At 51.3% G+C, this 14,460-nt stretch overlaps 3 protein-coding genes across 3 annotated transcripts in view; 2 read left to right on the top strand and 1 right to left on the bottom strand.

The window, feature by feature from the left end:
• The window catches only part of VOLCADRAFT_108400 (uncharacterized protein), a gene marked incomplete at both ends in the record, with an annotated part of 10,444 nt that extends 9,698 nt beyond the window's left edge, over positions 1–746 (top strand). Inside the window, one exon of the mRNA XM_002958936.1 lies at positions 433–746. Coding sequence (XP_002958982.1) covers positions 433–746 — 314 coding nt within the window. The remainder of the gene's footprint in view (positions 1–432) is intronic.
• Positions 747–7,830: 7,084 nt separating this feature from the next.
• Positions 7,831–13,424, top strand: VOLCADRAFT_108399 (uncharacterized protein; the record flags this gene model as incomplete). The annotated part of the gene is made up of 6 exons (XM_002958935.1): positions 7,831–8,007; positions 8,715–8,786; positions 9,513–9,605; positions 11,273–11,332; positions 12,395–12,555; positions 13,039–13,424. The coding sequence occupies 6 exons, from the start codon at positions 7,831–7,833 to the stop codon at positions 13,172–13,174; spliced, it is 699 nt and encodes a 232-aa protein (XP_002958981.1). The 3' UTR covers positions 13,175–13,424.
• A 468-nt stretch (positions 13,425–13,892) lies between these two features.
• The window catches only part of VOLCADRAFT_100305 (uncharacterized protein), a gene marked incomplete at both ends in the record, with an annotated part of 9,636 nt that continues 9,068 nt past the window's right edge, over positions 13,893–14,460 (bottom strand). Inside the window, one exon of the mRNA XM_002958926.1 lies at positions 13,893–14,006. Coding sequence (XP_002958972.1) covers positions 13,893–14,006 — 114 coding nt within the window. The remainder of the gene's footprint in view (positions 14,007–14,460) is intronic.

Genomic DNA, 14,460 nt, shown 5'->3' with positions numbered 1-14,460 from the left:
AGCAGCAGCATGGCCTACAGCTAGCAGTATGTACTAGGCCTAGTACATATGATAGTATTACCTAGTTGCTGACCGACTCATTGATCATCGTTATGGAAGGGCCAGCCGGGGACGGACTCGGACCTTACCAAAAGAGCTGCGCGATCCAGTTGGCTGCACCAGATATGAGTCATTCAGATTTGGAGCTGCAGCTGCGACCTTACGATTACAAGTCCTCATCCTTACGGAGTGGTGATTCCGGCAATCATGCAGCAAACCTGTGTTCAGACAAAGAGTGATCAGGCATTTCCGTGTTCCTGCCATCATCATCGCCTACACCACGGGCCGACCATCGAGAGCCCACACAGGCCTAAGCTATCACTCTATCTCCTCTCATCCACAAAGTATGTAATATAAGTACACATGCTATTATTATTGGCACGCCGCACGCAGGCAAGATATACCGGAGGCAGGCCGTGGGTTATTGCTTCTTCATGGCATTGTACATCACCACCACGACGATCGGTTTGGAATGGTACCCAAGCGTAGGCCGGCTGGCAGATATGTACGGCAGGAGAGGTGTGAGTACAGGGATGGTGGTCCGCTTCTTTCTGGAGCTCTTGCTACTGCTGGGCAGCATCCGGTATCTGTGGCGAGATCTTCTCCAAGTGTCCCGACAGGGAGTCCACCAGTACTTCTTCGGTATGTGTATGTGTATGTACGTATGTGCAGATAGGTTGAAACGGGTGCTTGAAATTGTGTTGTAATCGTTCGGGTCCACCAGGCAGAATGAGTATGCTGTTGTACACCTAACCGCCGGCTTGCTGGCGCAAGGCTAGCTAGGAAAAAACTTGACTGTCCAGGCTTCACAAAACACAGATGAATTATTATTGGGATGGGGAGCTAGGCGGCCGCTGGTAGGAACACCCCTACTTTCCGCCCCTATGTAGTACCTCTCGACCACTAAATGGCGGTATCGAAATATACCGATTGAGGCAGAGTCCACCTGGGCCCAACGCCAGCATGTTCACGAATGTTCCCAGTCTGACTGGGCGGCGTAGATGGAACCGATATCCGCAGACGGATATTCCCCAACCGATAATCAGACAGTACCAGGGACGCAGATCCCAGCTTTACCCAGGTAAAGCCCCCGCATATGCGCAGGTATGGATTTCCGCAGCGGTGTGGCATTTGATTAGCATCAATGCATTTCCGACGCACAGCAGTCGCAAGCCGCCAGGTTAGTAACAGTAAAATTAGACAGTCCTGTAAACATAAACAGAATATGTGAACAGGTTTCAGTTCGTTACAGCGATAATGGTAAAGATGATCGAACAGTTTGAACCTTAAACCGAAAGGAAATACGAACAGCTACAGAGAACAGATTTCAGGATACAACACCCTATTAATTGGGTATGCATGGTACACAGCCGAATATGCTCTCAAGGTATTTGCTAGCTTGCTTGGACATCTATTTGAGACCATGCGCGGCAATAGTGCTGCATGTGATGAAGCTCTGGATGGTGCATGGGTTACTATGTTCTGATCCTCGAGTGAGAGGCGTAACTGTGGATGCACGCTCTAAATCGCGGCGATATGGGTGCGTAGGTGGGTTTTTTATGAACGTGTCTTTATATGTAATGTATTGTTACAGAGTGGGAGGCTTCTGGGCCGCTTTATCACATTGTCAGTTCTACGATTTATCACCTTATAGCACCATCCACCACTACCACACTGTACTTCGCCATACGAACTGTAAGCCCAAGGCGGCGGACCCAGCCTTCAGGGACCCCTCCTCATCCATTCACCCGAACATCCGAAGAGACGGAAGGTTCGGCAATCGCCACCAATTCAGCGTGCGAATTTGATCCATCAACTGTGTCCTTAACTCCACATCTCAGCAGTTAGCCATCCCGACTAAATTGAGGGTTTCCCTGGGAATCGAATTCAGGACCTTACACCGCTAATTGCAGTAGTGTCAACCCAGACCAGACCAGATGAACATTTCTATCTTACGTTTGGCTCAGACCTACCGCCCCCGCATATGGTGCACCATCACCTCCAGTATCAACAGGTAGACCAGGTCTGAATTGGTGTTCTCTCCCTGAATTTATGTATTTCGATCTGTCTGCAGGCCTCAGCTTTGTATGGAACTGGGTGGAGATGTTCTCAAGTCCCATGGTGGTGTTGGTGCTGCTGCTGCAAGTGAGAGTTGGGCTTATGCACGTGCATGCTGTGTTTGATTTACTGTGTTGAAGGTGTATGTGTCCTGTGTGAGCGACATAGGTACCCCCCCATGTGACGCCTTTCTTCCATCCTGCCCATATCAGCTGTGGGGGGGCCCGAGGACTTGTGTGTATATGTATATATGTAGATTGTCGGCAAATGGCTGAGGAATGGGAGGAGGGAGGGAATGTGGGTATGGGTTATGGACTCCAGCCTGGTTGGCCCAGGTAATAACCAGCTCGGCAGGGGCATGCATAGATTTAGAGGTATAGGTAGCTTGCTATGACAAGGCACGCCAGCTTTGCTGCCATCGCCGCCATCACCATTAATGCCGTATGCCCCTTGCCTTCCCCTCCCGCCTGCTGCACTGCATGCAAGCTCCTGGGTGTCGAGGAGGCCCGCTGGGTGATGTCCGCATGCACCATGCTCCTGGGGATCCGCATGCTCCATGTGGCATCAGGTGGCTGGCACTAGGGTTTGTCGCTGGGTGCATTCCAATGCATATGTATACTACGTATGATGTGTGGAACAGGGGGGTATATCTTCACCCGTGGCAGCTACCCTGCGAAACACTGCTTCCCCGGTATTTCGGGGCACCCTCATCTAGTCACCCTAGTCAACTTCTCAGTGGATCGCTCAGGTTCCGCATCCACCACCAGCATCCAACGGAATCTGCCGGGTCGACAGTGGCCCAACTCCTGTAGTAGCTGGTACACAGTACGGCTCTACATATAAGTGCGAAGCGCGACCGCCAGTACCTCGAGAGGCCTTTTCAGCAGCCAGCTACTACATTTGGTATTGAAACCTCATGGAAACTCACGATCCTGAAGCCGTCGGTTCAACTCGCACCAATCATGCTTGGTGGAATTTCGGGTTTGGTGCCTCAGTGAGCGATTATCGTGATAAAAATGTAGCTGAACCGACTGGACTGTCTCTGTGCCTGAATAACCTTATGACGGCTAGGCGCATGTAAAAACGACACATGAAAAAAAACACTGCCCGAGGGTAGGCGAAGGTAGGCACATGCGGGTGGTATATGTGGCCGTAAGGGCCCGAAACGGATCCCTTCAAAGGTCGGGGAATGTAGTAGCTGGTACACAGTATGGCTCTACAAATACGCGCGAAGCACGACCAAGTATCTCGAGAGGCCTTTTTAGCGGCCAGCTACTACAACTCCATTCTTGGTCGGCTCGTGAGTCAACTTTATCCCAGGTCACCATCGTCCATAAAATAGGGGCGCAATACCTTCCACCATCGGAAGGGTCTTCGACTCTGACAGGTCTCCCGGGGGCAATGGTGGCGCGTTACCAGTAGTGCCTGACCTAGTATGATGTTGTTACAGGGTGGTTAAGCTTCACCAGCGGGCCCCTTTCCCGAGGCAGTCCCTGCTCTCCCCTGCGAGAGGGGCACCCTAATCCGTTCAACCCATCCGATTTCAGAATGTATTCGTTGGGTTCAGCAACCCACCAGCATCCAACCAAATCTAGCGGATCAACGGCGCAATTACTTTGTTCCTGGTCAGGTTGCAAGTTGATTCCAATTCGAAACTCGTCAAACACCCGAGGAGTCGGCAGGCGGATTCGAACCCGGGTCGGCTGGGTGCAGATGTCAGGCCTTAACCTCTGCCAGCTGCCTAGTAAAAATGTACGTAATAATCTATGTGTACCTAAGGTTGTGTATGTACATACATACGTACAATGCATGTATATATGTATGTATGTATGGCTTAGATTACACTGTGGGCCGCGAGAGCCGGGGGCCGAAGCCGAAACACAGCGCAAGGGTCGGGAGCACACAGCACAAGTCGGTTAGTCTTGTGTGCTCCCGACCCCGACTCAGACTGCCAACACTCTACGCAGCCACTCCGCAGCCACTCCATCCGGGGATGGCGCTGCAGTGAAAACACCACGAAGGGCTCTCAGGTCCCGCTAGAGCGAGTCCACAAGTCTCAGCTAGGGCAAAGTCAAAGGCTCTCTGAAACAACCCCCCAAAACACCACCAAAGAAAACGGGATCGTAAGGGAGGAAAACAAACAAACAAAAATTCGGTTAGGGCAGTCCCGGCAGGGGAGGGCTCCTGATATACCTAACAGGCCAACCAAAAAAAGTATAATAAGTATGTATGTACGTATTATATTACACTGTGGGCCGCTAGAGCCGGGGGCCGAAGCCGAAACACAGGGCAGGGGTCGGGAGCACACAGCAAAATTCGGCTAGTCATGTGTACTCCCGACCCGATTCAGGCCGTCAAAAAGTACGCATCACAGCCGCTCAGCCGCGCCTCCGTCCTGGGATGGCGCGGCAGTACAAACAGGACTGGCTCTCAAGTCCCGCCTGAACTCCTTCATAACCCGAGCTGAGGCAAGGGCTCACCGAAGTCTCCAGTCCACCCCCAAAACGAAGAGGCCAAGGAGAACGGCCGGGCTGTCTCGGACAGGGGAGGTCCCCTGAAACTGCACACAATCCCATTATCGGCCTCCAAAAAGGACAGGCAAGAGAGCTAAAAACCACAAGACGCCTCACATCCACCTCAAGACTCCTGACCTCCTCCAGCTCTCCCTCCCTGGGCTGTTCCAGGGGAGATACGGTAGGACTCTGTCACAGGACACAGCTCCTAGGTCCACCAGAAGTCCACAGGGGAAGGAAAGTAGCCTGCGCGGCGCCTCCCCCTTACCGTTACTAGACCGGAACGGCTGGTCTTTTAGATCTCAAGACACCCCCCAGAAGGCAAAGTTCCCGACCTCGATCTCTGCCAAACCACCCAACCCTGCAGTACAGACGTGCCTAAGTAGCACGGCCCCTCTCGGGTCACACCTCCCCCTCATCCGAGCCCCGCTGCAACCACCGGTGTTCTACCTCCTGATTCCCCAAGACCTACGTCCTCTTGGCGCTCTCTCAGCCTTACCCCATCCCCTCCCTGATCGCCCCCAGCTATCCCAGTCTCTCCAAACCCTTCCCATCAGCGTGGTGTTAGGCGAAAACTGACCCCCTCCCTCCCTGTCCCCCCCTCCCTGCCCCTCACTACCATTTCCCCCCTTTCCCCTCCCCTCCCCCAGCCAACGAAACACTTCCCCCTTGGCTCCCCACCGGCCACTTTCAGCTCCACCCCTTCCTTCCCACCCATCCTAATGCCCTCTGCCCCCCACACCACCCTCCAACCCTTAAGAGCCCTGCACCCCCCACCCGCCTTCCCTTCCCCCCACCAGTCCCAATCATCCTCAACCTCCCATACAACACCCGAGCCCTGCCCTGCCTAATCCACCCACAAGCGCTATTAAGCTGCATTTCGACCGCCTCCGCGCATCACATTGCTGCTTCTGCAACCAATAAGATCGGGAGGTCAGGTCACACTCCATCCCACCAGCCCCTTCGCCGGATGCCCAGCACTGCGAAAGCGGGTAAACGCATCCAGAAGTCCACCACTGCATGGGCGCGGGCTCGCTCCAAGGGGGTTGCGGCCACTGTGGTTGCGGCTGTTTCTACTGCCCCTGTCTCTGTATTTCGCCCCAGTGTTTGGTCCTCGTCCCCCGGCGCGTTCAGTGCGGGCCCCACCTGTGGTCCCACCCCGTCGGCTGGGGGGAAGAAGTCCGTTATCCGCTGCTGCCTGGGGCCCTGCACCTGTACCTGCTGAGCTAGCTGTTGCGGCGGCGGCTCCTGGTTTGCCGCCCTTTCCTGTCTCCTGCTGGCCACCCTCAGGCAGCATCTGCCGACCTCCATGGCAGCCAGGGCCGCTAGAGCAATCACGTCCCAGGGGGCCTGCTTGCAGCCGGTCGGGGGCTGTACTAGCCAGACCTGCTTCCGGGTGACACCTATGTGTGTATGTATGTGTGAAGTACGGACTACATAGCTGCTGTGTGTTAGAACTTGACACTTGGAGCTGATAGATTCATCCAGTCGGCGTGCTCTTGGACATCTTTAGCCAGGTGGTGTCGACGTTTAGTGGGTTGGTTGGCTGCTTGGCTCACAGTTGAGTATACATGCAGATGTTCCAGTGTGGACCCTGCCCACCGCTTTGCATATCCAACCTATTTTGCTTATCGATCTCTTCATTAAGCTCAAATTGCCTGGTTGGCTGCTTGGCTCACAGTTGAGTATACATGCAGATGTTCCAGTGTGGACCCTGCCCACCGCTTTGCATATCCAACCTATCTTGCTTATCGATCTCTTCATTAAGCTCAAATTGCCTAAGTAACTGAAGGTTTTCTGAGTGCAACGCTAGAAAATAGGGTTGGCACGGGTACTATACTAGAAAAGAGTACTATACTATAATAGTACTATGCATAGTACTATTTACTATGCAGGGCTCTAAACTGGTACTAGTTTACGACGCTCGTACCGCGTTCGTACATAGTAAAATAGTATAGTAAAAATTAGTAGTAGATAGTACTAGATTTGGGTTTGGATAGTGTCCAGTACTAGTTGGACCAAGTCGAGATCTGCAGTCAAGCTGTATTTTGAAGGGCTATAGCCGCGTCTTCGAGCTGTGCTACGTAGTTATTGATGAATAATGTCAAAGGAATCCAGTATAAAGAATGAGAAGGCGATCAGAGGCTTGCATCCTGGTCCAGACGTCCCCCCTGAAGTTCTCCGTTCTCGGAACGAGCTTTTTAACAAGCTTCGTAACCAGAAGAAGAACGCCAAGACGGGTAGTCTTTGGGACAACTTCGATGTGGAGTGGTGGGGTGGTGTACCAAAGCTAGTCTGCCTGTTCTGCGATGAGCCGCTCAGCGCAGTGAACCCATCCTTTACCAACGCGCACCACATCAAGCAAGGTGCTTGCAAGGCTATCAAACAGCGTGCAGCGTCACTCAGCCAGCAACAGCAACAGAGTGGAACCAGCTCTGCTGTGGCGGGCCCCAGCACGGCGGATCAGCAGGCCCTCTCCAAGCGCCGGCGCGGCATTGATGGCCAGACCCTCCTCCCAGTGATTCCCGCGACTCTCGCGGGGCAAGTCGTGGAGGAGCTTGGCATGTTCTTCTACAGGAACAACGTGCCTATTCACCTGATCGAGAAGCCCGAGTTGCCTTGAGACATGGGGTTTGGGGTCCACCTACCGGGCACTGAACTAACAAAAAGTGATCTGGATGACCACAGCGATCTGCTTTCTCATGTCTAAGTAGATATTTAGAAAGAACAAAAGAAGACCTTTCCAACGGTGTAATTTTCAGGTACAACGGTTGGTCGTACACCCCCCTTCTACAGGGAGCGTGTACCTGCCTAGTAATAGTATCATAGTACTATATCACTATATATAGTACTATTTCTTACTATACTATACTATTTGCAAATAGTATAGTATAGTAAGAAATAGTACTATATATAGTACTATTGGGAAAATAAATATAGTATTTTTGCCAACCCTACTAGAAAACCAAGGTTTTCTGTGAACTCAGAGGAGTTGTGCCCTCATAAGGGCGTTGGTACGGCACTTGGTGCCAGTTAAGGAGTTCACGAGTGCTTGGAGGACTGATTTTCGGGTTTTGTCGCTACATAGGGTGGTTGCCGTGAGGCTGTAGGCGTCAAGGCCGTAGCGATAGCCTTCACGGTAGCCGGCCCTCACCCGGCCTACCTACCGATTGAAGACGGCTGTTTACTGCTTGCAGGTACCCTTAGTGTGTAACGAACGATGAATTCTCATGAAAACTCCCCTTTGCCGCCCATAGGTCTGGAGGGAACGGGCATCTATGTGCAGATCATTATCCGCATCTTCAAAGACCTGCGCCCCTTCCTGCTCATTGTGGCGATTACACTGGCCACGTACGCATTCACATTCCGGCAGTTCATCATATACTACGAGCAACAGGTAACTCATCACTAAGGTGTCGCATCTGTATTTGCAACATCACCTTCCTTTAATTCAAACGCTAGCCCATACCCCGCCTGGCTACTGACGTATACGTAGCTAGGAAAGCAGTCACATGCATAGCATGGAAATATAATACCTGCTGCCTAGAAACGTGGCACCCTAGAAACGTGGCACCCTTGAAGGGTAGGGGAAAGCTACGGTGCCCTACAGCGATGCATCACACCACGTTGGTTAGCTATCCAGGGTTACACAGGTGCGTGGCTGCTATATGTATAATTTTGTGAAACAGGGCGGGGCCACTAGCCTGGCAGTCCCTCCCTAACCCGATGTTTCAGGACACCCTCATCCTTCTCACCCATTCATGCCGACTTATGAGGAGTTGGTGGCTATTGGGGGTTTAGCTCTCACCACGTGGTGCACTAGTGTGTAGTAAGCTTCAGACAACACAGCCATGAATTGGAGGTATCGAAAGATACCGATTGAGGCAAATGGATGGATTATAATCTCCAGCAGAGTCCACCTGGGCCCAACACCAGCATATCCTTGATTGTTCCCAGTCTGACTGGGCGGCGTAGATGGAACCGATATCCGCAGACGGATATTCCCCCAACCGATAATCAGACAGTACCAGGGACGCAGGTCCCAGATTTATTCAGGTAAAGCCCCCGCCCATACTCAGGTTTTTGTATCACGTCTAATCGCAGGAAAAGAACCGATCGGCGGATGCTACATCCCGTGATACCCAGAATACTACACAGGTATGGACTTTTGCAGCGGTGCGGCATTCGGATGCCGGACGACTATCAGTAGTCGCTTTAGCCACCGCAGCTAACAGTAGCCGCCAGTAAACTAATATCAGTATTAGACCTGTAAATTACAGGCTGTAATCACTGACAGCGGAAATATACAGGTGTTAGCAAATCGGACCGGACGAGGTAACCACTGACAGTTGGATAATGGAGCCAAGAAGCTTACAGGATACAACATAGTGCACTAGCATGGAATTTGCCAACTCAACAGCGGTGCCAACTCAAGTCCTGGTCGGCTCACAGGTCGCCACTATGACCGTGTCGGTCACTGTCTGTCGGCATAGGGGTGCTTCCACCCTCTTACGGTCAGGATCGATCCTGGAGCCTTTCAGGGGCTCTTATGCCGCGCCTAAAAAAATTTGCTGTGTCTGAAGCCCTACTTTGATCACTGCAAAGCAGTGTCCGCCATCAGATGTGCACCTAACTCGCCACCATGACATCATGGCTGCTACTGATACATGAACCCTTTCGGGTTTGTACCAACACACACATGCAGCATCATATTTGCCCTGCTGCACTCTACGGTCTATCACACCATGTATGTGGGCCCCGCCCCGCCCTCTCCTGTCCAAAACACTCACACTGAGATTCATCGCACCGCCCATGTAAGAAGGGATCAGCTCCCCTTGGCATCTCCCGTGATCACTCTTTGTCTGATCTTATAGTCCATCTGCCCCGTTTGTTTGTGGTCAGGCGGTCAATGATGGTGGCGGCAACACTTCCGACAAGTTCACCAAGTTATTTAATGGCTTCCCCAACAGCTTCCTATCGGTCTACTACTTCATGGTATGAAAGAGGATAGGAGGAATGTATGTACGTGAAGTATGTAAGGGAGAGTGTGCGGGAACAAGCCTGGGATAAAATGCACACAGAGGCACACGAGGGGGGGAAAAGGGATACACAGGGAGTTGGTAACGGGTGATGACCGGGACAAAGATAGGAAAGGCAGTTAATTAACTTATAAGTCGTCTTCAATAGCCAATACATCAGAAGAGAGAGAGCAAAGAACAGGTGCGTGCCACTGTGCGGTAACTACTCGCCCAACAAAAACACTTTTCTTCAAGATGCTGGCAGTGCAAATATTCTGCTTGTGTAGGCACTGATCGAGCTGTGTAGTGCCGCTGGCTGGTACATATGGCGAAAGTGGGTAATGCGACAAAGCAACGTACACGTACAGCATTCTCTGTGTACCCGCCGCAGCACTTTACCCACCGAAGAGAAGTGAAGGGCTGGGACAGGATGGGGCGGAGTAGTACCTGGGTAAACAGACGCACATACAGACAGACACACAGGCAGACACACAAACTACATTACCTGGGATCTCAAGTTGCTTGCTCTGCTGCCGGTTCCTCTTACCATCTGCAGATCGTTAGAGACTGTGATACCTGCTGTAATAATAATGTGTAATACCGTTACACATAGACAGCGACACACACCACACAGCTTCAGATTTGCTTTGCTTGGGTCTACGACTTGCTTGACCTAACAAAGGAACGGCGTCGACAGGGTTGACAACTTGTTGAACCCCGAACACGACCGTGTAATTATCCTAAGTGTCCTGGCCAGATGGATTATTTGCGGCCCACCTACCGCCAGCCACCTACCTACCGCTAGCCACCTACCGCGTAGCGCTACCTTTCATTCCTGGAGTCACGATCTGATATGATGACCCTCCTGTCACGATACGATATCATGACACTCCTTTAACGGAGACAGTTCCTACAATTAGCGAGTGCAGTTCGTAATTCTTACATCGCGCCGCTTTATAAATTCAGCTTGATTAGCTTAGTATTTTCCAAGGTAAATGTAAATGAGCTACCTATCGTTATGTATGCACCAGCCACTCCCTGACGAGCTGCCGCCGAAATTGAAGTCAGGGTGCAGGGGAAACTAAAGTCTGTGCAACTGCGTGGGCATTTTTTAATTCCTAATATTACCCTAGCTCATATTATTATTGTCCTCTGATGAATTCTTCTCCACCCCGCCCGCATTGCGGATGATGTAAGTTGCCGGTGATATATACCTGTAACAGCCGTCTCTTACCTTAGCTGTTTGAGCGGAAGAGGAGGGTCTCGTCCACGATTGACGACCCAGCGATAGGCGCGAGAACAGATACGGGAAGTCGGAATTCGAAGACATACATCGAGAATGGTGACAGCGGTGTCTCGAACATCCGAACACTGGTATAGTGATACGATAAGTGTCTGGCCGAAGCACTCCACCTGGGTGGCTTAAATGCGGCCACCTGCCACCATCTCCATTCCTGGAGTCTTGGTGTCGTACGCTAGGTTGTGATAGCGTAACAGAAAGTGAGTTCGTACAGTTAACGAGTATGGTTCGTAACTACGGGACTGTACCGTTACTGTGATTAAGCTTTAATAGCTTAAAGATATTCTAAGGTAAATGTAGCTTGTTACAATACCTACCTGTTCCTGGGTATGCATGCAATGTAGGCGGCCGGCGGCATCGAAAAGGGCGTGGATGGCGAGGCGAAGTACGTATGGTACCTCCACGTAAGTTCGTTGTGGCGTTATTGGCATGATGCATGGCTGGTGCATACATAGCTAGGAGTCGGTATATGTTTAGGCAGTTGGCGCTGTACATGATTGCCGATTGGAATAGTGTATTATTATTTTAATGATTTTTACTTCCTGCTGCGTAAGTAAAGTTTCCTCTAGCCTGTAACACCAGGCAAAGAGTACTCAGTTGGGAGATGCCAGGGGAGCTGATCCCTCTTACATTCCTCCCCCCCTCGAGTGAACGTCCTCGGGCGCCCCAAGGCATATCCCGTAGGATTTTGGTTGTTTGAGATCCCGTAGAATTGTGTATTTGAGTGTTATTGACATTTCGTCAGTCCCCGTCTGAGATGGAGGACTTTGTTTTTTACTCAGCTGATATACTTATCGCCCGCCCGGGCATCGACCTTTGGGGTAAGAGTATGCTGCATCATGCCTGGTGTGCGACATGTTCGCATCCGGAGTCGATCCGGTGATTTCCCACCTCCTAGCAATTCGCACCAATGTAACACCAGGCAAAGAGTACTCAGTTGGGAGATGCCAGGGGAGCTGATCCCTCTTACATCGCCTATAGACCAAGGCCCCCTATAATAGATAGGGCCGGTCCCTATCTATTTACGGGGCCATCGTCTACAGGCGAGAGGAATTTTACTGACGTGGGTCGTCCATCTATGAAGTCTATATGAGTTCCGTTGATTGCCTTTGAACACTTACTAACCTTGCAATGGTATGTATGTAGGATGGTTTTTAAGGAGGTTCGAGGCTGTTTCGTTTGGCAGTGGTTGCACGGTGTGCTGCTGCACGCCCCATACAAACCATGCGTATCATAGGTAGATTAGCCCCGATGTATGTTGCCACACGACAGATTGCTAACTTCCGCATTAAACCCATGCTGGCTGCTGAGCTAATACGGATGTGGATGATGTCTTATGGCGGTGTAGGTGGGGTGCCTATTATTCGCTACTTGCTCCATCTGCTGCCCACACCATCAGCTAAGATGCACCCTCTTGCTCCCTGCACCTACCTGCCTACCGTTGCTGCTCCATCTGTTACCCACAGGCAATGCTCATCAGCTTCTCGCTCTTCGTATCCATCATCCTGCTGAACCTGCTTATTGCGACCATGACCACTTCATATCAGACGCATTCCAAGCAGGAGTGGATGCTGCTCAAGGCAAGGCTGATACTGGAGATCGAATCTGGCTTGCCCAAATCTTGCTTGTAAGTTGGAAGACACAGGTTGGATGTACATGATCGGACCTCAGGCTAGGGCTGCCTTGTGGAGCAGCCGAAGAAAGGGGACGGAGAGAAGCGGAGAGGGTCATAGTTGAGTTCAGCTTGCGGGTGCCAGGCAGGGCTCAAGTGTATATATTAGCTGGCCGCTGGAAAGGCGGCTCTCGTTTAAGCTCGAGGTGCTGGCAAAGTGCTTCAGCACCATGTGTGCCGCATTGTACGACAGCAACTACAGCCGCTTGTGGCAAAAATCTTGTATGGCAACATGGCGAATAGTCCCTTGGCCATCCACGATTGCAACTTCATGACGGTCATCATGACAGGATGTTCACGAAATCCGCTTTTGCTGAAGCATGCCAAGACATGCACACGTGCCTTTTGCTTGCGGTCCTCCTGCCGCCGACACACCCTCAAGCAATCAATCGACTGTACACTACAGCACAGCTGCTGCCTGCTGCACGCTTTCAACAGGTCCGCCCCCAAATGGTTGTACGTGTTCAAGGAAGAGGACGGCAACACGCGTCAGGAGCAGCAGCACACGCCTCTGGATGCCGTCCGCCGCCCCTCTGCCCAAATACATGTGGTCACTAGGGCAAAGGGTGACTAGCGTTAGGTCGTGTTATCTTGTGTTGCGTCCCGTTTCATAACGTTAGATGCGTATATGCTTGCGTTTCGTAACGCAGAGCTAATGCACGATGGCTGTGGCAAAGCTGAAAATGGGCCCTTTTGACAGAACATTCAGGAACATTAATTACGGAATGAGTATTTATACTTAAGAGGGTTTATTGAGACTAGATTTGCGCTTATTTGGTTGACTTTAACAATTGATCAGTGCGAAAGGCTTAAACAACAAGCACACACAATTAGCAAGTTAATCCACATGCGCATGCATGTATTTTCAGTGTGCACCCGATTATGGGCAGAACACACATGAACCGCACACAAGGCGATGAAGATATATGCATTGAGCTTTGGTATGTACCATGGTTAACACATCCTCAAGCATAACCGGAGGTACAGAATGTAGCAAAGAAGCACTTGTTTATCCAGGTTTATCATACAATACGCAATCCAAATTGCATGTGACTACATGCTTTCCTGTGAAACTGTATTACCTATCGGCACCACATTAAAAGCCCCGAACGATTGGGCGACACATACGTCTGCTGTCTCGCCGTCCAGCTACAGTCCAAGACCAAACAACCCCGCGGCGGTCTGCTAAGTGCGGCACGAATACATGTTTAGTGACTGCAGGAGGCCGCTCGCGTGGGATGCCCGCTTGTCGAGGCGGCCTGCCGAACTGAAGGCTGCTCAGCTGCATGCAGCTAGCGGCCGCCAATGGCGGGGAACTTAGGACAAAAGCCGCTGCGGCGGTCGGCCACAAATGCGTGTTTAGCGACTGTAGGAGGCCGATCGCTTAGGAAGCCACTGAACTGCAGCTGCATGTATAGAACGGCCGCCAATGGCGGCACATCGAGGAGAAAGCCGCTGCTGCAGTCCGCTACATGCGGCTCGGAGGCTGTTCTGGCAGCTGCAGCAGGCAGCTCGCACCTTAAGACTGCTGCATCTGGATGACAGCGGCAATGGTGCGGTTGGTACCGGCCAGTGAATAGTGGCGACCAGTGAAGTACAGCAAGGAAGGCATAACATCAAAACGATGCCAGTGAAGGGCACATGTAGGCAGCAGCCGACGGTGGGGGGTGTGAAGGTTAAAAACTGCTGTGGCCGGTCATTCAGGACGGCACCAACGGCAGGTTTAGCAACTGCAATAGGCAGCTAGCTAAGGAGGCCCGCCTAATAATATATATATATATATATAAATAAATATATATAATAATAATATATATAATATTATTATTATATATATATATATATATATATATATATATATAT

Source organism: Volvox carteri (genome assembly GCF_000143455.1).
Source record: "Volvox carteri f. nagariensis unplaced genomic scaffold VOLCAscaffold_113, whole genome shotgun sequence".
Taxonomy (NCBI): Eukaryota; Viridiplantae; Chlorophyta; class Chlorophyceae; order Chlamydomonadales; family Volvocaceae; genus Volvox; species Volvox carteri.
This window is presented reverse-complemented; position numbering and strand designations above follow the sequence as displayed.